This window comes from Mauremys mutica, chromosome 22 (assembly GCF_020497125.1).
Source record: "Mauremys mutica isolate MM-2020 ecotype Southern chromosome 22, ASM2049712v1, whole genome shotgun sequence".
Lineage (NCBI taxonomy): Eukaryota > Metazoa > Chordata > Testudines > Geoemydidae > Mauremys > Mauremys mutica.
Genome location: NC_059093.1, coordinates 10,046,795 through 10,068,534, shown reverse-complemented (window position 1 = coordinate 10,068,534; position 21,740 = coordinate 10,046,795). Strand labels below are relative to the sequence as shown.

Sequence of the window (21,740 nt, the reverse complement as noted above, 5' to 3'; positions counted from 1 at the left end):
TGCTATATAAATGCAAAGTATTATTACTATTATTAATGAGGAAATAAGAGTGAGTGGTGAGTGTCCAGCATTGTGCTGTTCCATGGCACATAATGTCTGGCAGCTGGTCTTTGAGCCCTGGATGTATTCCCCTTGCAATGTTAACTTACCCCTTCATCTGCCTTCTTGCTGCTCCTTACAGGGACCTTCTCCACATCTGCAGACTGCAACGTGGACTGCCAGACCTGCTGCCTCATTGACTGCAATAAGGGTCACTACTACACAGCTGGCAACTGCCTGGAGTGCCCCGTCGGATTTTAGTAAGCAAGTCATCTTTCTCTGTGATATTCCCCCTCCCGCTGCTCACCCTCCACTTGGAAAATAAAACATTAGGGAGCTTTGGAGGTGAGAGACTTGAAATCATTCTACTCTCAAGAAAACACCAGGAGACAATCTATAAACTGGCCAAGCAGCTAGTGTGCAACAGGGTGCTATGGAATCCCTCATGTTTGTAGCCTTTTTCTGACAATTAATGAGGGTGCATAAGGTCTCTCCTCCCCATAACCCTGCCCAGAACTTTGAAATACCCAGTATAGAGACACCCTCTGAGGAATCCACCCCAGCTGAACATGGAATTAGTACGTATGATGGGGACATCTTGGGAGTGCTAGTCCCGCATACGTGTATCTTCTGCTTGTAACCAAGAAAGCATCTTTTTCTTTGTCCTAGTAATGCTACCTAGGGATTTCCCGAAGTGCTGAGCACTCACAACTCCCCTGGAAGTCAATGGGAGATGTAAGTGCTCAGCCTTTAGTATACTAATACCAAGTTCCCAGTAGGATGGAACACAGCAGGTTGCAAAGAGATACTGGTGCTCTGTTCCAAGGAGTATAAGCTTGGCAAAGGCCAGGTTCCAGCTGAGACAAGCTTCACAGAGCTCCAGTCTACTCAGCCAAAGAGAGGCAAAACTAGCGCCAGCAGCACAAAGTTCTGCATTTCAGTCTCAGCTCTCTTAGTATATAGGATGCACATATGATGCATCTGGCCACTGGTTAGAGGAATCCTCTGCTATCAAGTCTATTCTGCTTTCTGGACACCTATTTGCAGACGTGCTAGTGGAGAAATGTTGTGACAGTTAGGCATGGAGTGTTAACCTGGGAGTGCTGGAGTCTGGGTACAAAGAGCAGTGAGGAGAGTGACAGCAGCTTGGACACTGTTTTCCAAAAGATGCTGATCTGTGATACACAAACCTGCCAGCCAGCCTGGGATAAGTTCCAAGCGAGTCCCAGCTGAGTCCTATTTCCAGCTGGAACCATGCCAAACTCTGCTGGGTCATCTGCAATTCGCTAGGGAGCAGGTTCTGCTACCCTTGCGATGAAAACAATACAGCTACTCCCATAGCTAGCTACTGCCCGACTTGAGTGAGGGTGGGCGAATCTGGCCCTTTGAGGTTTTGGGATCATTCAGGCTCAGAAGCTCAAAGCCAAACTCAGGGTGAGGGCAAACACAAACCCAATCTGGAAAGACAGGTTGCTTGGACCCTGGTGTACTCCAACCCCATGTTTTCATGCGCCTCCTCCTGAAAATGCTTCCCACTTACAGTCTGTAACTCAGTATTTTATGCAATGAAGCTGAGGATGTGGGCTGCTCAAGAGAAAAGCCTAGCTAGTTGCCAATTATTGATAATTTGTATAAATAGTGCTCCTGTAACACCAGGGCCCCCTGGCGTGTTGTACAAACACACAACAAAAAGATGGCCCCTGCCCCAAAGAGCTTAAATCTAAGTATAAGACAAGAGAGAATAGTTGGATATAAACATACAGGGGAATCAATGTGAGATAATATTGTCTAACCAGACAAGAGAGAACAGGGTGCAGGGAAAGGGCATAACACACAAGTAGAGTGGACGGTACGATGTTCCACAATTTATTTGGTTTTGGTTTTGGTTTGGGGCTTTTTGGGGTGGGTTTACCTGAGGAGGGGGATCAATTAAATGGAAAAACAGGGAAAGGAAGGGAGGTGAGGGTGAGAGGGGCAGATATGGAGTGAAACTGAGGGGAAGAGACAGTGAGGGGGAGAGTTGGAGCCAACAGCCCAGTGCAGAGACAGTCAGAGAACATTCTAGATTGCTGTGGAATGTCCAGAGATCCCTGCTTGGCCTGCTCCAAAGGCGGGAATCTCGAGCTGGCTGCTCCCTGCAGTTTTTCCCCAAGGCCACACAGTGGGGAACAGAGGCACCATCTGGATCCTAGTGCCCCCAGAGTTGGAGGGAAGTCTCCCCTGCACAGTTCTGGATCCAGAGGGCTGCTGGGGGCTGGGGTTGCCATATAACCACTTCCCTCCCAGTACAGCATTCCCTCCTTTGGCTGCTTCTGGTCCTACTGACTGGAATTTCTGACAAGGAGACCACTGCAGGCTTTGGATTTGAGTGGTCCTACACCTACTCAGAGTGGTCGAATGGGTGTTTGAGCAGCCTGTATTTAGGGCACTGCCTTAGGGAAGCTGACAGTGACAACAAACTTGCAGAGAGTGAGGGGAGTAAAGGACACAGGAGTGAAATGGTTAATTTAAAAATTAATCTGGCCTTGTTTTTTAATCCAGCTGTCCCGGAGGTCGAGCAGCTCCTCGGAAATGCCCAGTGGGAACAGCCAATCGTCTCACAGCTCAAGCGGATATCACAGCCTGCCAGGTGAGGAGGTGGATGGGAGTGGCACTCCCCATCTGTACACAAAGATAGTGTGACTTGTCTGTCTCCCGACTTCTCAGATTTTCCAGCGTAGTTTTAAAGTCTGTCACAAAATCCACTCACTTTACCTGCCAGGGATATCTCAGTCAGCTGCAGAGAGAGCAGCGGGGCTCTGCAGGGGGATACAAAGCAATGCAATATCCCTGTTCAATATTTACACTGCTGGCAGTGTAACGTACAGTGTTAGGACTTCTATTGGAACATAATGCTTGCTGGGCCAAGCAGCGTATGTCAGTAAGTAGCACGCACAGTGTCTGAGTGACCATCTTTTGTTTAGTTGTTACATGTCTCAGCAGAGGCACGACACCTGCCTTCACTGTCATATGAATCAGTTTGGCATAGTTGAGAGAGCACTGGACTGGCACTCAGGAGACCTGGGGTCTGTTCCTTGTTCTACTGCTGTGTGACCTTGTGCAAGTCACATCCCATCCCTATGTTTCAGTTTCCCTATCTGTAAAGTGGGGAGAATGATGATACTTAACTCCCTTTGTAAAGCGCTTTGAGATCTACTGATGAAAAGCACTATATGAGAGCTAGGTGTTATTAGTGTTATCCTTAGCAACATCACATCCACACATTAGTGCTTTTTCCAGCCATCAGTAATACATTAGAGGTGGACAAAACTGCAAGTTAATTTTTGTTTTTAAAATCTTGTCAGCTGAGCTAGTTTCTGTCTAGGTTCCATTTGTCCAAACCACATAGCTTAGGATGGGGGCAGTTCAGATTCTGGCCCTTCTCTGATTGTTGTGTAAAACACATACTGTCATCACAAGAAATACCCAGGTTGATTTCAGGGGACTCACCTGCTCCATTCCCCTACAAGGCATCATACTTTCGTGTAGCCTGTTGGCCTTCCTTCCAGGGCTTTGAAGAGTAACAGCAAAAAGATTGAGAGGGATTGTCCATCTACTTCCTTGCACTTACCACACTCCCAGATTTATTCACCAGCTCTCCAAAGGCTTGTAATTCAGAGGGATTTAAAGAGGTCCTTATTTTGCAGCAAGAAGAGGCCAGTGCTTGGGCTGGGTGCATGGAGGAGCTGCTTATTTACTGATGATTGTTCTACAGGTGGTGGCTGTGTTTCTGTCACTCATCAAAAAGTGGGACTAACGTGCTCAGTCATCTACTTGTTGATGTTTCTAACCCCCACTGACAGGCTTGCCCAGACGGCTTTATCAGCTCAGAGACCAGAGCGGGGTGTCGCTTGTGTCCAGATGGCTATTTGTGTGATCCACACAGTGGTTTGCAGAAGAGCTGCAATCCTGGTCAGTACTCACCTGAGGGAGAGCTGGAGTGTTGGGAGTGTCCCCAAGGATACATCTGCCCTGATGGACGAAACAGACAGGTACTGTATGCAGCACAATGCTCTTTGAGCACAAATCCCCATTCATCCTAAACAAAGAAGGCCTGAAGATGGTGATGTGGGTGTACCATCAGGAGAGGGCATGTCTCTGTGGGGTGGTAATAGGGCAAGGAGCCTTTTGTTGTGAGGAAGCTTGTTCAGATACAGCTCAGGTTCACAGTGAATCTCAGATTTTCTATAGATGGCCTCTGTGAAATGAATTTGGTGAGTCTCAGTCCAGTACCCAGTAGATTTGTGTCCATGTCACAAAAAACCCTAGCCTCTCAGCTATGGATTGAAAGAGGCTGTGGATTGAAAGAGCCATGGAGTCTGGAGCACCTTCTTGCATCCAAAGATGGTCCCCCTAGAACAGGGGTTCTCAAACTGGGGGTTGGGACCCCTCAGGGGGTCACGAGGTTATTACATGGGGGGTTGCAAGCTGTCAACCTCCACCCCAACCCCGCTTTGCCTCCAGCATTTATAACGGTGTGAAATATATTAAAAAGTGTTTTTAATGTATAAGGGGCGTTGCACTCAGAGGCTTGCTGTGTGAAAGGGGTCACCAGTACAAAAGTTTGAGAACCATGCCCCTAGAACAGGGCTGGAGCACTTTAGAGGGGTAGTGGCACTGGAAGGTCACTTCAGCTCTATGCATAAACAGAGCTTTGGCCTTCAGTCCTGTCAATCCAGCATCTTTTGCCAGCTCTAAAATATAGTCCAGTGCTGGGCAGGGTGCTTTATTAGGCATTGTACTGACTGCGACACAGCTTTGGCATTTCTGACATCACTGAGACATCAACCTTCGCAACATTCAAACTCTGTTTTTTCCCCTTAGCATTGTTCAGCTGGCCAGGAGCCAAACCCCAGCCGCACACATTGTGTAACCTGCACTCTCGGCTCTTTCTCCACCAAGGAAGTTCTGGGATGCCAGCCCTGTCCAGCAGGTAGGCAGAGCTCTATTCAGCATCCTCAAGTCCCTTCCTTAGCCTTTAAACCTGTGGTCTGAGGAAGTCCCATCAGTAACAACGCTTTGCACATCCTGGGGTTTTGGAGCACATGTGGCTCTCATATTGTACATTGCAATGCATGGCGGGAGGGGTCCCCACCTCTTACCAATGCTCCACTCACTGCCTAGATCCCAAGGAACTGAGAAAATGGGATCTGGCAGTGTGTGGGACTCATTTGCATGCTGTAGGTAAGAACTGGACCTGCACCTAGTTAAGGGGGAGAGGGAAAACACTCTTGTCCAGCTCCTTAACAGCTGAGAAGCAGTGGCAGAGGATGGAGAAAGGGCAAGGTTTCCACGTGATGATGTCATATCAGGAATAGTCATGGATCTGGACTGAAACCCCAAATCTACATCACCACCCACAGTTTTGGCATGATGGTGGAGTTTGGGAATGTGAAATCAAATCCAAAATTTGCAGTTTAATGTCCACTTCAGTCAATATGACAGTTACTTTCTGACACTAGTCAATGACAGCTCTCACTCTGTGATTTTAACTGATCACCTGTATAACTGCTTTGAACTCAGTATAGCACTTTCTATTTGAGGATCTTGTTGAGCTTCTCCTTCATTCATTACCTCTCAAACATACCCATGTAAAATGGATATTAATATCCCCATGACAGAGATGAGGAAATTGAGGCACAGAGTGTTCATGTGACTTGGGCAAGGCAACAGTGAGTCTGTGGCAAAACCAGTAATAAAAGTTAGGAGTCATGACTCCCAGTCTCCTGCTCTAACCACTAAACAATGATCTCTCAAACACTGATTTATTATTATTACTTTATAGATTGGCTTTTAAATTGGAACAGAGAGAGCACTTATTTACCAAGGAGTTTGCTATGCAAGTAATTAAGTGAATTTTCATTTCTGTGTTGTGAGCTGCTATTTGAAGAGCTGCTCCCTTTTACTGTCCATTTCCTCTCTCCATTTTTTTTTCCAGTGAACTCCTAATAATCCTGTCTTGAGGACATCATAGTGTGTCATTGTGGGAATGACAGGGGTGTCACACATTCATCATTGTGATATTAGTGCAGAATCAAGTGCAGCAGGAAGATAGGTCGGGTGGGACTTAACTTTTGTTTTAAAACAATTGTCTTTGAAAATTATGAAAGCATAAAATATTATGCAGATGATTGATTAGCTCAGAACCAGCAAAGAAAATGAAGGAGAAACAGGTGAAAGCAACCTAGTTCCATTTCACAGGCACTTGCTGTTCAGAAATATTCCACACCACAAACATTTCAGTTGAAATTAACCTAAATTCATTTTGGGAATAGTTCTAAGCCTGGGAGTAGCTGTGAGTGTCCCCAAGCCTCTACTCTTGACGTATGTCCTCATTGCAGAGTTAACTTGGGCTTTGACTTAGATGTTGCCACTAACCCCTCTCCCATCCACACACACAAGCCTCTGACCTGTGTTTGGTGCTTTCAGCCCAGGCTGGTTGTGGCTGTAGGCTAATGCTTCAGTGCAGCCTTCACTTGAGCTGGTAGCCCTTTGCAGTGAGGATGCAGGCTAGATCACTTCAGTGCCTTCCCACACACAATCCTCTCTGTATGCCCAGAAGCACAGACAAGTTATCCCATAATTCACTGGGAAAGAATCACAGAGCGGCTCTGCTCTACTGTGGCACAGTATGCCCCCAGAAGATCCAGTGACACACACAGGGAAGTGCCACACCAGTAATTATGGGAGGGCTTTAACATGTGGTTGCTAAAACTTGGTTAGGCTAAGCTGGATGCTCAGACCCAGGTGCTGATCACCCAAATAAGTGAAGACATACCTTTGCTGTGGGAAAGGCTGGGAATGGAGTGCCTCCTGCTGAGAGAGGGTGGAGCTGGAATAGCTTGTCTTTGTGCACATGAGTGGTTGATAGCATTAGTGGGGCCACAGGTATGAGTTCCCTCAAGCCACCTCTTGTGCAGTCAGAGATAGGATCTGAAGTAGCTGTGACGTCACCCAAGTTAGCTTCACTGTACTATACCGTTCCCTACAATATCCCCAGTTGGAAGAGGCTGGGAATGGGACAGGAGTAGCTGTGAGTTCCACGATAACCATGACAATCTACACTGTTCCTTGCATTGACTTTGTCTGTGTAGACTTTTGGCACTGTCTATATTTTGCTAGCCCCATCGATTCCTAATACTGCCTCTTCCTGGGAGAAGGTGGAACTGTAATAGCTGTGCATTTGTGCACGTGAGTGGTTGGTACCATTACTGGGGCCACAGTTCATATTTTCAGTCATGCGAGGCTTTCCTTTCCTCTAAGCAACATCGCTGCATCTGAAGCTGAAGTATTTAATGAGCAGCTGCAGGTGTCTCCTGCAGAGTCACTGAACCCAGTAACTTGATTCTCATGTCAGTAATTAGAATCCCTCTTATTAAATAATGAAGTGTTCTTGTATTCTGGTTGCCTTGCTTGTTGTCTGATAAAAGGAGAAATGGAGTGGCTAGAGAGATTGGGATAGCATCAAGGCCCCAGAGGTTCATATTCAAATGCTGTCTGTAATTCACTACTGTGGAAATTGAGTAACGCATGCTGAGGTTACCAAACTTCCAGCTACTGGGACTAAGGATATACGAAAAATAGCACTCGCCTAGGAGACCTGGGAGGGGAGAATGGCTTAGGGTATGTGTGTAATGTTACATATCATTTACTATGTTGTATAGAGGGTTGGGCATGTAATGTTTGCTGCAAACAAAAATCCAGGAAATGTTGGATTCTTTAGACTTTGTGAAGGATTTGCAAACCAGCCCTGCTATTTGCAAAACTGCTGAGTACTTGCAAATATTTAACCAACTGAACAAATGGCAGGCTATGGCCAGATCTTAGATATTACAGTGATGAGACTATTACTTTTCTTATTATTCATATTGAGGTAGCAACCAAAGGCTCCATCCAGGATTGGGCCCTCATTATGCTAGGTGCTGTACATGCACATAATAAAAGAGAGACTGTAGGTAGGTGACAGGTGAAATATTTAGAAAGTATCCATGTTGGATTTTAATATTAGTCTTCCTGGTATTCTAAAGGGTAGAATGCATGTGTTCTATGTCAGATATATGTCTGATTGAATCAAACAGACCATTTTTTGAAGCTCAAGGATATTAAAGAGTTTGGATATGGTCAAAGGAGATTGAAACCCTAGAATTCATGATGTTCTTTTCCACTGTTTGACTGACTTTAATTGTATGTAATCTGTATACTGAATATCATGCGTGAGAGAATAAAAAGCCATTGCTATGCAGATAGATTGGGATATATTTCAGCATAGCAATGGCACTTTTATGCCACAATTAAATCCTTTTATTTTTTTCATTCTTCAAATAACCATCTGGAGTTTAGTAAAGCATTTGATACCAAGTCCCACAAAATCTTACTTGGAAAAATTAATTCAAACTGGCTTGGATGTGCGCACTTTGTTGCTAAATGAAAACGGGCAGAAGGTCCATAAATAAAGGATAGAGATATCTGGTGATGCATCGAGTGGTCTGATGAAGTAACAGGACTCACTGGTTTAAGTCTGATCTCATGTAACGCCTTCATTAATGAACTAGGAAAAGACGTAATTGTAAAAAAGGAGAAAGAATTAAATTTTTAACAAAAAAATCTTCATTTTTTATTTGAAATTTCATTAAATGAAATTTTGTTGGAATTTCAAAGTTCAAACACTTTTTACCAGCTCTATGGTTGGTTCAAAAACAAGAAACATTTTTTGGTGAGCGTTTCACTGGAATTTTTTCCTGACTTTTTCTCTTTTTTTTAATAATTTTGAAATTTTGTCAAAATTTGACAGATTTTAGCTAGCTCTGGTACTTGGATTCCATGAAGACGATGGATTGGGTAACTTTGTGGGACTGTGCCATTTGCTGTGACTGTGTGTCTCTGTTTATACTGCAGAAAGAAGTTGTTGATATTCTTCATGGCAGCATTATTTGGCACTTCAGAAATGAGTATGCTCTTGGATAAAAGAACAGTCAGTCACGTAAATTGCAGCTCTCTGGGCTTATACAGACTAGAGCTGGCTGAAATGTTTTTGAGTTTCAAAATCTCTATGAAAATTTTCACTGAAATTTCAAAACAACTGAAAAAACATTCCAACCAACATTTCACATCCCTCCCTCTTCTTGTTTTTTCAGCCAGCTATAGAGGTGGTTGCCATTATTCAGATTTTAAAATTTGGGTGTTCTCAGCTTTCCAAATTTTAATAAAAAAGCAGGATTCTCTTTTTTTTCCCTTTTTCTTCTTTGTTTTTTTCAAATATTACAATGTTTGGAGCTTTGATAGAAGCCCTCTCTCTGGATTTCTTGCCCGTTCTTCAGTTTTGGTCTTTTTCACTATAAATGCTGTATAATTGCTTGTCTAGGTCTGTTGGATATACCTGCCTTTGAAAATCAAAGTGCTTTACAGCTCATTTGATGACTTTTCTGGGGCAGTTTCTAGTACTACCCCAAGATGCTCCTCACCTCTGACTTAAAACAATTTAGCAGCTGATATATATCTGTTGAGTAAGAGAGCTGGAGTCAGAGGGAGAGGGTGTTGGAGCTAGGTAATGTGAGTCCGGTTTTGACCTCCAGTATCACCTGGCTTTCATTCACACTCTGTATGGGGTTTTATTGGAGCTCCGAGTACTGCAATATTTTCCTTTCCCTTTCTTGAAGTGACACTGGCATTTCATAGCCAATAGTTCTGAAACTCTTTTAATGTGTAAGTCAGAGCTTCAAGGAGGACAGTGCACTTACTAAGCCAGCCATCCTGTACAGGGTCTTCACTGTTCCTATCAATAATATACCAGCTTGCTCCATTACCAGGGGCCATTCTCACCTCAGCTGCTCTTTTTGAGTGCATGAGGCATGCACGGGCCCTGAGAGATTGTGTGCTGCTCTATCATGTTGCCTCATCACTCACTGTTTAGTTTTATTTTAGGCCATTATTGTCCTCACATTGGTACCATCCAGCCTCTCCCTTGCCCACCTGGTTCCTGCACTGATGCCCCTGGGCAGAGTGACTGCCAAAGGTGCAATGAAAGCTCCTGCTGTTTGGATACTGTGGGTCAGATTCAACAGGACCGTGAACCCGTTGAATCACCAGAAGGCCTGCAATGCCATCCATGCCCATCAGGTGAGCTGTACGTGTTTTAGTGCTTGCATACATCCACTCATCTAACAGACATTTAGAGAGTGTGAGCCAAAACCCAGTGGAATGACCCCCATTGACTTCAATGGGCTTTGATTCAGATCCCGGAAGACCTTTGATTCCTTTTTCCAAGCAGTGCTCCATACAGTTAAACACTCACCCCCACTCCTTGCATGTATCACTCTGCAAACGGAAGAGTAAAAGGTGTGCTTGAGGAGTGAATCACCTGCCAAGCTTGTTTCACACATTGAGCTTTGCAGTGTGATGTAGGCTTTGTCAAACCCCAACACACTGGGGCTAGGCATCAGCCATCAATCCGCAAACTCAACCTGCATTGTGATATTATGATATTTACATCACAGTGTCCTCTTCAGGATGTCCTAATGCCAGCGCTTTGAGACTCAACTGTTGGGTAGGGGCAGGGCAGATCAGTAGGCCACTAGTACGAAACCTATAAGCGCTCTGCTGCCTTCTCCTCACCCCTGCAGCCCATACACACTCTAAAGCAGAGCTCCCAGAGCACGGCACAGTGGGACTTGCAACTCCCTGAGATTTGCCCATACTTACTCATGCATCTGACTCAGTATGGCCTCCATTTGATGCTCCATGTGGAACAGCCTAGCAGTGAACTATCTCCTCTCTGAAGTGGCCTCTCAGGAGACTGAGCTGCACGGAATGCAGTTTCCCAGCCATGTATGTTGTTCTGACTCCCTCTTCTCTCAGGTCACCTTTGCTCTGATGGATTTACAGCCCCTCCATGCCCAGCAGGGAGCTTTGAGCCCCGAGAGCAGTTCTGCAAACCCAGCGATGGCTCCTCATGCTTGCCAGGTCTGTGTTTTATTTCATCTCCATTTTGCACAATGGGGGAAAATAATTCTGGATCTAAATCACCCTGCTAATTAGTTGCTTATACAGGGTATGACAGTTATAGTGCTTATTTACTACCCTCTGGCTGAGATGGTATTGTAGAGTACAGAGAGGAGAACACCTAGGAAATCTCCTACTCACCTCCAGATGTGCAGTGACTCTTTTAGGAATTATTAGAACCTTAAAATAAGATTAAATTGGGTTATTATGTGTAATGGAAGTTATTTAAAATGCAATAGAAGAGGAGATTTCAAATAGTTTTTGGCTGGTGAAAGGAAGAATATTAACAGTCCCAGAGATCAAAGCCTTATGCTGAACCTCTTGATATGTAAGATGTGGACAGTGGCAGAGTAATAGGAAGTCAGTAATATTTGAACATAGAGCCTTCAGATCTGCAGCACAGAACTCTGCCATTTGAACTAAAGGAGTAATTCCATTAGCTGCCTTCAGTAGTAGGTTGTGCTCTGATAGCAGATCAGCCACTAGAGGGGGATGCAAACACATTTTGCAAGGGTCCTGCACAAGCTTCTCCAACACACTGAACTCCTGCCAATCATTTCCTCTAGGGACCAGCCTCCCAATAGACACCGGATGATGTTGATGATTGTCAGTTGCTATCAACATGGGTCATATTCACAGCACTATGTGTACAAAGCAGTGAAGCTACCCACACAAACTGACTGGCCAACATTCAGGTTACTGAAACAGGCATTTATGCCACTTTCTGATAACTTTATCAGTGGAACACACATCTGAAAGACTTTGGGGACATGATTTTTAGATGCTCAGCACCTCAGACCTTCCCAAAAATTGTGCCAGAGACACGACAAAAGAATCACAGGAGGAGTTACTTTCTTCCAACACTGAACAGGGGATTCCTAAAACTTCTCTCTTTCAAGCTGCTTTACTGCAGAGTTTCTGTCTAGTTCCTTCCCCAGACCCATCCTGCCTGCCTTCCCATAGGTGCTGGGGGACCAAAGAGCCATTAGCTCTCACTTTTTAAACAGGGTGATCGTGACCCCACTTTTGAAAACCTGAATTCAGTGAGGGAACAGCAAGTAGGAAAGGGAACAGGGGCCCAGCCCCCCTGACCAGAACTGGATGGCCTAACAGCAGAGCATCATCCTGCTGGCAAGACAGAGGGGTGGCTAAGCCAAATCTGAGTGACTGGTGTTGCAGCCTGGTGAACAGGATCACAACACCATTCAAATTTGGCTCATTTTGGTTGCTTGGTACCCACACATTTGCAGTCATTCCAGCACCCAGGTGCCTTCCTGCCATAGATTCACAGCTACCCAGCTTATCACTAGCTTAAGCTGCTTGGTGAGAGAATTGGACGCAGAGCTGCCATGACTGTCCACCTGGAAAGGGACAAAAAGGAAACTAGTTTCATGGCCAATTCCAGGGGAATGTAGAAGAGGTGTTGTGGCGTGGGGAAAAGGAGGTTCAAATAACGTGTCCACGGTTTAAAAAAAGACTGAATTACTTTATGATTAATAAAAACATTTTTATATATATGATCAGATAGAGGTCAAAGCTTATGTTTCAGGGCATTGTGGGTGCAATTCACTCTGATGCAGAGAGACAGCACAAAGGTATGTCCCCCTCAAAATAGGAATTAAGCCTGGCCCTCTGCACAGGGATGACTTCGCACTAGCTGATCATTGCAGGGGCCAGGAAGAAATGTCCACCTTTGTAGAGCATTGCACAATGATTAGATGCTGTATGCTTTGTTTGGTCTAAATTAGCATGGCAGTGCCTATGCACCTAGCACACAAGTCCCTGATAAGTGTTTCCTGTTCCTAATATGTGAGGGAGAGGTCTGCTACTGTCTGCTGTGGGTATCTGAATAGCCGGTGCCATTGCATGCAGCACAGCATGCATATCCCTGCAGGCATGCTCTTGAAAAGATAAGGTAGCTCACACAGTCCATTCCATTTAAAAACAGGTTTATTTTACTTACATGTGACATCCATTTAGGGCAGGAGATCAATGGTTTGGCCACTGGCCTCTGTCTTGACTTTTGTCCTAATGGATGACACCTGTAAGTGAAACAAACCTGTTTTTAATGGAACAGACTGCATGAGCAGGCCTCCTCTGAAACAGAGGGCACCTTCATGAATATGCATCAAGTGCGCAAAATCAGGGCCCGCTCTGGAAACTCGCCACTAGTCTCACTGCCTATCACCCTGTGAGAACATTGATGCAGATTAGTCTGAATCTCTGTAAAGCATTTAAATCCCAGGATTCCTGAGACATATCTTGAGAAAACCTGGACTGTGTCAAAGCTGAGCTGTTCAAAGTTCTGTGTTGTGACTATAGAGCAATGACTAGCCCTTCAGTATATGACACCAATTGGGCTGCTCGCATGAGTAAGGATTTGTAAGCTCTGGCCCCTGGGTTGGTTTTATTTTATTTTTGGAATGTATCTTGAAAGGTGCTAAGTGCCCTCAACATCCAGAAAAGACAGGAATCCTTAGCAGCTTGCAGAATGATGCCTCTAATAGACTTGTCTCTGAGAGAAAACCAGATCTTGTTACCTTGAGGAATCCTGTTACATAATCAGCATCACACCCAATTCTCATATAGCATTAATCTGTTTCATCTGTAGATATCAAAGCGCCATGCAAAGGAGGATAAATGTTATGATCCCCATTTTGCAGATGGGGGAAAACTGAGGCACAGAGCAATGAACTTGCTCACTGTCACCCAGCAGGCCAATGGCAGATTCAGAAGGCATAGCAGTCACTTCAGACAGGCACTGTTGTGTCTAACTTCATGTCAGCCGGTGAACTATAGGGTGAATCAAGAGCTGACACTGCCTGCTGTGTGACTGCAATGTTGTGCTTAACATCATGTTAGTTAACAATCTCCTCAAGGCCATGCTCTAACCCAACCTCATTTTCAAACCTTTAATGAGAAGAACAGCAGGACAGTAATGTACTTAAGCAGTAAGCTCTTTGGGCGGGGACCCTCTTTTTGTTCTGTGTTTGTACAGCACCTAGAACAATGAGGTCCTGGTTCATGGCTGGGGCTCCTAGGCACAACTGCAGTACAAATAATTATAATTAATAAGTCTTTTTTGCATGGTTTTTGTGTATGTAAAAGGAAAATATGGAAAATCCCAAATAACCAGACTTTTGAAATCAACTGCTACAAGATTGTGGCTTATTTTTTCTATTTGCCTTCTGCATTGTTGTTGTTTTGTTTTCCCTACAGTAGAACATTGTGAAGTCAGGAAACCTGTTGAGAATGACTGAATTTTGCAAATTAGAAAGTAATTGGGCAAACTCAATTAAAAAAAGAGAAAAATCCCAGAATGATGCATCAAACTATACTTGGTTCACTTATTTCGATAATTGTCATTTGTTTTTAATTATTTATTTTTCATTGTGTATTAGTGAGTGGAATGTAATATATCTGGGTGCAAATAATCATGCTTAACTAATAGGCAGCTTCACTAAAGTCTCCTCTGCTACTAAATCTTTGCCAAGGCACAGGTAAGGTCTGTTGCATTTCATTGTAAATTATAATGGGTGTGGATTACCAACATTCTGCTGCAATCATGATACCTTATGTGTTTATACTGCCTTGATCTGACAAAGCACTTCACAAACTGTTACAGTGCCCTACAAGGCCCCTGACAATTAGATTAACACTCTTTTTCAAATAGGGAAAGTGAGTCACAGAAAGATTAAGAGAATGAACCAAAGTCCACTGAAGTTAGTGAGAGTGTTTCCGTTGACTTCAGATTAGGCCCTAAATGATTTGTTCAAGGTCGCACACTAATGAAGTCATAACTGGAAACAGAACACAGGAGTCCTGATTCCCAATCCCCTGCTATGATGACTAGGCACCACTGCCTCTCAGATGCACATGTATTAACAAGTTAACACATTCCTAAAACTAAGACATATTTTCTTCTATCTGATCATTTCTTGTTAGTGGACAATTCGGCTGCTAAAGCATCCTGACCATTAAATGATTCTTTGCTCACCAGCTAAGACTAGGAAATCGTTGTTTCCCTCCCTCTTCTGAAATTAAAATCAGAAGTGAATTTTCACAGCGCAGCTAGGAAGAAGTCTCAAATCTCAGCCAGACAACAAAATTCAATAGACAGACAAGGCCAGCGGCATCTAAACAAACATCATAGATGGTGCAAAGTAAATTAGATTTTAAAAACTCTTTCAGTTTAATAATCTGAACTGTTAGCCTGCAGCTGTACTACCTTCTGTGATGATCTTGTCAACTCTGCTAAGCAGAGGTGGCTCGGTTGGTGTTTGAATGGGAGATGCTTAAATAACAGAAGTAGCAGTATGGAGGAGTCAGAAGGTGAGACACTTTCCTCTAAATCAGTGTGGAACACTCCAGTACCAAAGGGGTGACACCCTGTAGTTCAGGTAAGAGATTGATCTTTATTCCCTGTCCCCACTCACATGGCATTGGTCATGATTACAAAATGTTAAAACTGCTGTTGCAGAGTTTAAAGCTTAGGTCCTGGCAATTCATGGTCATTTATTCACTAAAGCTGGTCAACAGTTTTTGTTTTTTCAATGAAAAACTAAAACTGAAAAATGTTTGATTTAGAAAAACTTTTTGGGTAAAATTTTCCTGTAGAAATTTCTGGGTTTAGTCTTTCTAAATTCTCATGTTAATCCTGGTATCCTAGACAAATCCTAGTTCAGGAATTTCATTTTTCCTGCCTAAAATTCCCTCTGTCATTTCAGTGAGATAAGGTATTCTCCCCTTCCTTTTCTAAATTGGTATACATGCTGTGTGCTGTTTAAGAAGCTTCTGTGTTCCAAACCAGAAGAGGCTACTAAATTTGTATTTCGTTTAGTATGTAAAGCACTTTGGGATCCTTGGAGAAGCATGCACTCCATAAACCTGGGACAGGAGCAGTAACACTGGAAAGGAATGATTTTTTTATTATGTGTTTTTCTTTTATCTCAACAGCGTCCCCTTAAGTCCCTTTGTTTAACACACAGGATTTCAGAGACTCACGTTTGCCATGTTTGTCATTCAAGCAGGTATCTATGTGTTTGGGCTGAGTATGTCTCCAGTCTATGAAACCCATTCATCATGCCGTATTCAGAATACAAACATGAAAACAGCTCAACTGTTATACAGACCAGGCTCTCTCAAGACCAGAGTCCAGATATTGGGGTATTAAATACATAAATAAGGGGACCCTGGCTAACCTGCATCAATGTGTATTTGCAGGCTGATGTGTTTGTTTGTTTTTAATGTATCTATTCCTCATATTATCAGCTCAGAACACAATCCACATGGTTTTATTGCATCCAAAAGTGACTCAACTAAGGAAACATTCAGCTAGTCCAACAGCGCCACCCTCTGGTGCTTCAGTGGTTTTAGCACCCTGTCTAGGAGTACATCATCATATTTCCTTGCAGTAGGACTCATCATGGTAAAAGAAAGGGAGCCACATTTTGTATGCTAAAACCCTTTTTGCAATTTCATGCTCTCTAGAGGCCTTCAGTGTTCTCTCTCTCCCTAGGAATCAGACAGTGTCTCAAGTGCCCCACTGGGTATTTTTGCCCTGCTGGTGCCAGTTACCCACGCCCATGCCAGGCGGGTACATATAATCCTCTCCAGGGGCAGGATGATGCCACAGACTGTAGAGCCTGCCCAGCAGGTAGAGTTTGTACCCAGGCTGGCTTGCCCCAGCCAGACTCGGAGTGCATGGCTGGGTAAGTAACAGTTATTCAATGCACTGTTTTCTGTGACTGTGATCTTTGGTTCTACCTCTTTTGTTTTGTTAATGCGTGAGGGTGTGGGGGAAGTGAGTTGTCACCTTTCCACCTGTCAGTCAGGTGATATCAGCCTAACAGGAAATCAGAGCTTTAATAGGACCATAAGGTCTTTAAGGACGAGACCATCTTTTCTTCTGCATTTGTACAGCACCTAGCCAATGATGTCTCGCTCTGTGACCAGGGCTCCTAGGTCAGTGCTACCATAGTACAAATAATAATAATACAAAATCATGAGGTTTCAGTGAGCATCCTCATAATGCAAAGCATCCCAATTCCTAACATCTAGACCTAGTTAAAAAATTGAACTTTATTTATTGAAAATGTAGAACAAACAAATATTGGCTGCACAAAAGAAATGTGAAGATAGAGGCATTGTCAAGTTGTAAAGGAAATATAGGGGCATAATAAAAGCTCCTTGTTTTGGGATGAGAAAGAATGATAAGCCCTTACATTGCAAATTGTATTAATTTTTTTGTATTACCTAGGAGCTCCAGTTATGGACCAGGACTCCATTGTGCTAGGAGCTGTACAAACAGAATAAAAAGATGGTCTTCTCCTTCCCCCCACCCCCCCACATACCACCCCCCCCTATAGTTCCACTTCTGGCTATTCACAGATGCTGCCCAACTCTCCTCCCACATGACAGAGAATTGTCCTGACCCTGCTCCCACCATTATGGCTTTCCTGCAACTCCCTAGGCAAGTTTCCTGTCTCCAAACCAGTCGTTCAACCTATCTGCCACCTCAGCAGAGGCTGCAAGCCCTTATCAAGCAACCCAACTCATCTGCTGCATCAAGTGACCCAACTTCTGCTTAGCCGCAGAATTCATCCACAGCCCCCTCCATGTGACAAGTGGTCCCAATGTTTGGGGAGGGGCAGGAGGGGCTCTATCATATCTAAACCCTGGACCCAGCCAGCTTGCTTGTGTTTTTCTAGTTATGTGTGTCCGGTGGGGTCTTCCAGCCCTCATGCTCCCAGCAACGCCTGCCCTCCAGGCACATTCAGCAACCATCTCCATCTTTTTGATAAGTCTCAGTGTGAAACATGTCCTGCCAGATTCGTCTGTACGAGAGGTGTGTTACTCCTTGGACCCTTGTGCTTCTATGGGAATGACCCAGTGCTATGGGTCATTGGAGGGAGGTATTTTCCAGGCCCTGTAAGTCTATCTACCCAGCACACTAAGCCCAGGCTCTGGCTCAAGTTTGAACCCAGGCCCCGCTTCTGTCCACACACAGATCAGACTGATTCAAGTCAGCAAGTACTCAGACCCCAGGTCGAAGGACCCTGCTAGAGGGGGTGGGTCAGAGCCCAAGCACTGCTGTGACTTTGGTCCAACCCTGTCATTCTGCAGTGTGGATGTAGCTCAAGCCACACACCTGAATCAGAAGGTCTGTATAGTGCAGAATGGACATGTTAGCATGGCTGTGAGACCCAGGTCCAGCAATTGTAAACGTAGGTTACAATGCAGTGTGGACCCTCAAGTGCAGGCTTTGAAACACTGAGTCCAAAATCCAGGCTCCCACAGACTTGGGTTTACATAGCAATGTAGACATGCCCTCTGAGGGTAGCCTAGTGGCATGGGCAAAGGGACATGAGTACTTCTCTTTACCCCTTCTGAGATAGCCCAGAGACTTGGGCAAATGAGGAGAGCTACGTTCCTACATGCCCAATGGCATGGAGCACACTGGTAGGTTCCAGTCTAGTCCCAGTACCCCTGCACTATGGCCAGTAGCAGTGAGTACCTTCCATGGGGTTATTCCCAGCGCAGACTGCTCAGTGCCTTGGGAAGATTTCATCGAGTGTAACTAAGTTGGTGTCTGTGTCGAGTTAGATCTTAATTTGAATTTAAGGCTTTCCTTGATTTAAACCAACAGGTGCTGCTCTAGCATGAATAAACTGACCCACAAGCAGCCAGGCATAGGTTCCCAAATCTCGTCACTTTGACCACTCTCCTTGGAATCAGTCCCTGGAAGACTCTTCAGAGTGTTGCCTGCAAAGTGACTCACTCTCTGATCAATATAATAATTATAATTCCTAGCTCTTACATAGCACTTTTCATCCATAGATTGCAAAGCACTTTACAAAGGAGGTCAATAACATTATCCCCATTTTACAGAGGGGCAATTGAGGCATGTAAAGATGGAGTGACTTGCTCAAGGTCACTCGGCAGGCCAATGGCAGAGCCAGAAAGAAAACCAAGGTCTCTTGAGTCCCAGTCCAGCACTTTATCCACTATGTCACACTGCCTTTCCTAATCGCCATCCTTGTGTTTGCAGGAACAGGGGGGAAGCAGAAGCCCCCTGTCCCATGTCCAGTTGGTCACTACTGCCCCCCAGGCACAAAATATCCAGCTCAATACAAGTGTGCCCCAGGCACCTGGAGCAATAGGACAAGCCTGGCATCAGAGGAGGAGTGTTTGCCCTGTCCTGCAGGCTGGTTTTGTGTGACAGGAGCTCATGCGCCTTCAGGGAGATGCAGCCCTGGATATTACTGCCCAGATGGTAAGTAGATACTAAGCAGAGTATGGGGAATTTCGCTCATTTTTGTGTTTAGTAACTATCAGCACACAGAGCATGGTTTTCACACATTTGTTCATTGTTTACTCAGCCAGTGTTTTGCACCAATATATTTCAGCCTGCGGGTTGATAGCAAACTGTGCTCTCTGAGTATTTGATATTTGAAACTCAAGCTATTTGGACTGGCACGTAGGTCACAAGGTATTTTCCATCCCTTGATTGCATCAGCATAACATTTAGAATCAAGCTTCTGGTACAAATACTTGTGATTCCAGATTCAAAACTGCAAAGTTTCTGCAATATCTGCCATGGCAGTGATTACACCTGCTGATGTTCACCAAAGTGTTGGTTAGATGTAGGTGGGGAAGCACCTTTCCATGCTATCTCACTTAGAGAGAAGGATTAGTGTTAGAATCTCCATCACCTCCTCATCTTTGGGAAAGGTACACGGACAAGCACCCAGTTCCCCTGTCCTGCGGGAACCTACAGTACCAGGCTGGGAAATGGCCGAGTGGAAGACTGCACTGCCTGCCCTGTGGGATCCTACTGCACAGATGGGACCTCCAAGCCAACTCTATGCCCAGTGTAAGTAGATTGTGTGTTGTGAAAAAGGGACCTTGAGACCAATGCACTGACCCATTTGAGCAGGGCCTAAAGTGTTACTGAGGTGGGACCTCAGAACTCGTCCCTATCCCAGTGTATGGAATATGTGTGTACATCATAAGTGTGTGCAAGTGGAGTGCTCCATCTTAACTTGCATGTTTCCGGAGGTCAAGGCTTGTGTGAGTTCCATCACAGGTGGGATATTTCCTACCAGCTCTGGGTACAGTGAGTTTACTCTGTCTCAGTTTCCTCCCGTGGTGTCTCCCCTGTATTATATCCAAGGAAAGAGCAACACCCAGCCTGCACCAAATTTGCTGCCATGGGTGACTCTGCCTCCTCCCCTCTATCCTTATTCAGAGGAACTTATCGCAAGGAGCAAGGAGCAAAGGTGGCTGAAGACTGCGTCCCCTGCCCTGGAGGATACTACTGCCCTGACCTTGGCACTGTGGCTCCCCAAGCATGTGGTGCTGGCAGCTTTTCAGTAAGTGGAAATTGTTTCATGCTAATTGCTGTGCAGCACAAGAATTGAAGGGTGGCAGGGAAGGAAGCTCAAACCATGGACCAAAATGGTCCCTTCCCCTTGGGTTCCAAGGCAGGGTCTGCAATGAGCTTGTTCTTAACTTTCTCACCCTGGCATTGACAGTGGAAGTAGCAAGAGTGGGAACTGTAGTGCAGACAAGGCACTAGCATTATTACTGTTCTGTCATCTAAGCATGCTGAGAGCTGGTGTAGATGATATGTTGGTAGAAATGCCTGTGGCCTGTCTATCAATAGTGGAGCTGCATTGGTAGGAATGAAATGATGGGAAATGTTAAGTTAAATACAGACAAGACCCACAGTAGAGTCTATTTGACTGTGGAGTTGTCTCTTATGGAAAGCAATGGAGAAGCATTGTCACTGTTGTTGTCCTTTTAAAAACTGGCTCAAAGAAAGGCCTGGAGAGTATAATATAGGAAATGATCCTGCAGGTTCAGGGTTCTGAGTCTCTGCGCAGATCAGTCCTAACCCTAATTTCCATGATTATGAATGCAAGTTAAAGGAACAGCTGTAACCACAATCCAATTGCCATGGAAATAGCCATTGTGTTAATAGGTTCTGGTTTTATTTGTTTTCCCCCAGCTGGCTGCTCACAGTTTTATAGATGTTTGTAATTTGGATGGGTTTTTTCCCCTTCAATGTCAGCTAATTACTGCAGAGGAATGACGGGAGCAGGCTCCTCTGTTCAGCCCCAGCTCCTGGGGGATTGCAAAGGAATCAAATGTTCATTTGACTGTGGAAAGTAAAACAATGGGTCAGATCCACAGAAGGGGACAATGGGTGAGATAGCTGTTCTGACGAACAAAGCTTGGTCTATTCCTTATTTGTCTGTCACTAAGCTGTAATGAATAATTCTAGTGATAATTACTAAATTTCCATATTGATGGGAAACCGACATGTCATCGCTATCAAATTGCCCTACTATCTCTACCCGGGCCAACTTTCTATTGCTGCAGAGATTTGGTAATCATTGCTGGAACTATTCATTAAGATCAGAGGGGAGATAAATGATGAATGGGGACTTATGTATGACAGATAGACCCAGATTACCTCTCCGTTGTGCCTTCCAATCCAGTGTGACATGGAGAGGCTGGGGGGAACAGGGGATTTCTGTGTTCCTCTCTTTTCCTATTGTACTGATGAAAGCTGTTGGATTGACAGGGCTGGGGAACAAAGTCCTTTATCCACAGATAAGCCATGGACAATGGCAGGGGGAGCTTCCCAGTTGAGATAC

General features: G+C 44.6%; 1 protein-coding gene across 1 annotated transcript in view; it reads left to right on the top strand.

The window, feature by feature from the left end:
* The first annotated feature begins 2,601 nt into the window (after positions 1-2,601).
* The window catches only part of LOC123354612 (multiple epidermal growth factor-like domains protein 6), a 39,536-nt gene continuing 20,397 nt past the window's right edge, over positions 2,602-21,740 (top strand). The window contains exons 1-10 of the mRNA XM_044996729.1: positions 2,602-2,668; positions 3,882-4,070; positions 4,903-5,011; positions 10,000-10,194; positions 10,933-11,037; positions 16,595-16,787; positions 17,787-17,923; positions 19,127-19,351; positions 19,810-19,951; positions 20,327-20,450. Coding sequence (XP_044852664.1) covers positions 16,780-16,787; positions 17,787-17,923; positions 19,127-19,351; positions 19,810-19,951; positions 20,327-20,450 — 636 coding nt within the window. The 5' untranslated portion in view covers positions 2,602-2,668; positions 3,882-4,070; positions 4,903-5,011; ... (1 more) ...; positions 10,933-11,037; positions 16,595-16,779. The remainder of the gene's footprint in view (positions 2,669-3,881; positions 4,071-4,902; positions 5,012-9,999; positions 10,195-10,932; positions 11,038-16,594; positions 16,788-17,786; positions 17,924-19,126; positions 19,352-19,809; positions 19,952-20,326; positions 20,451-21,740) is intronic.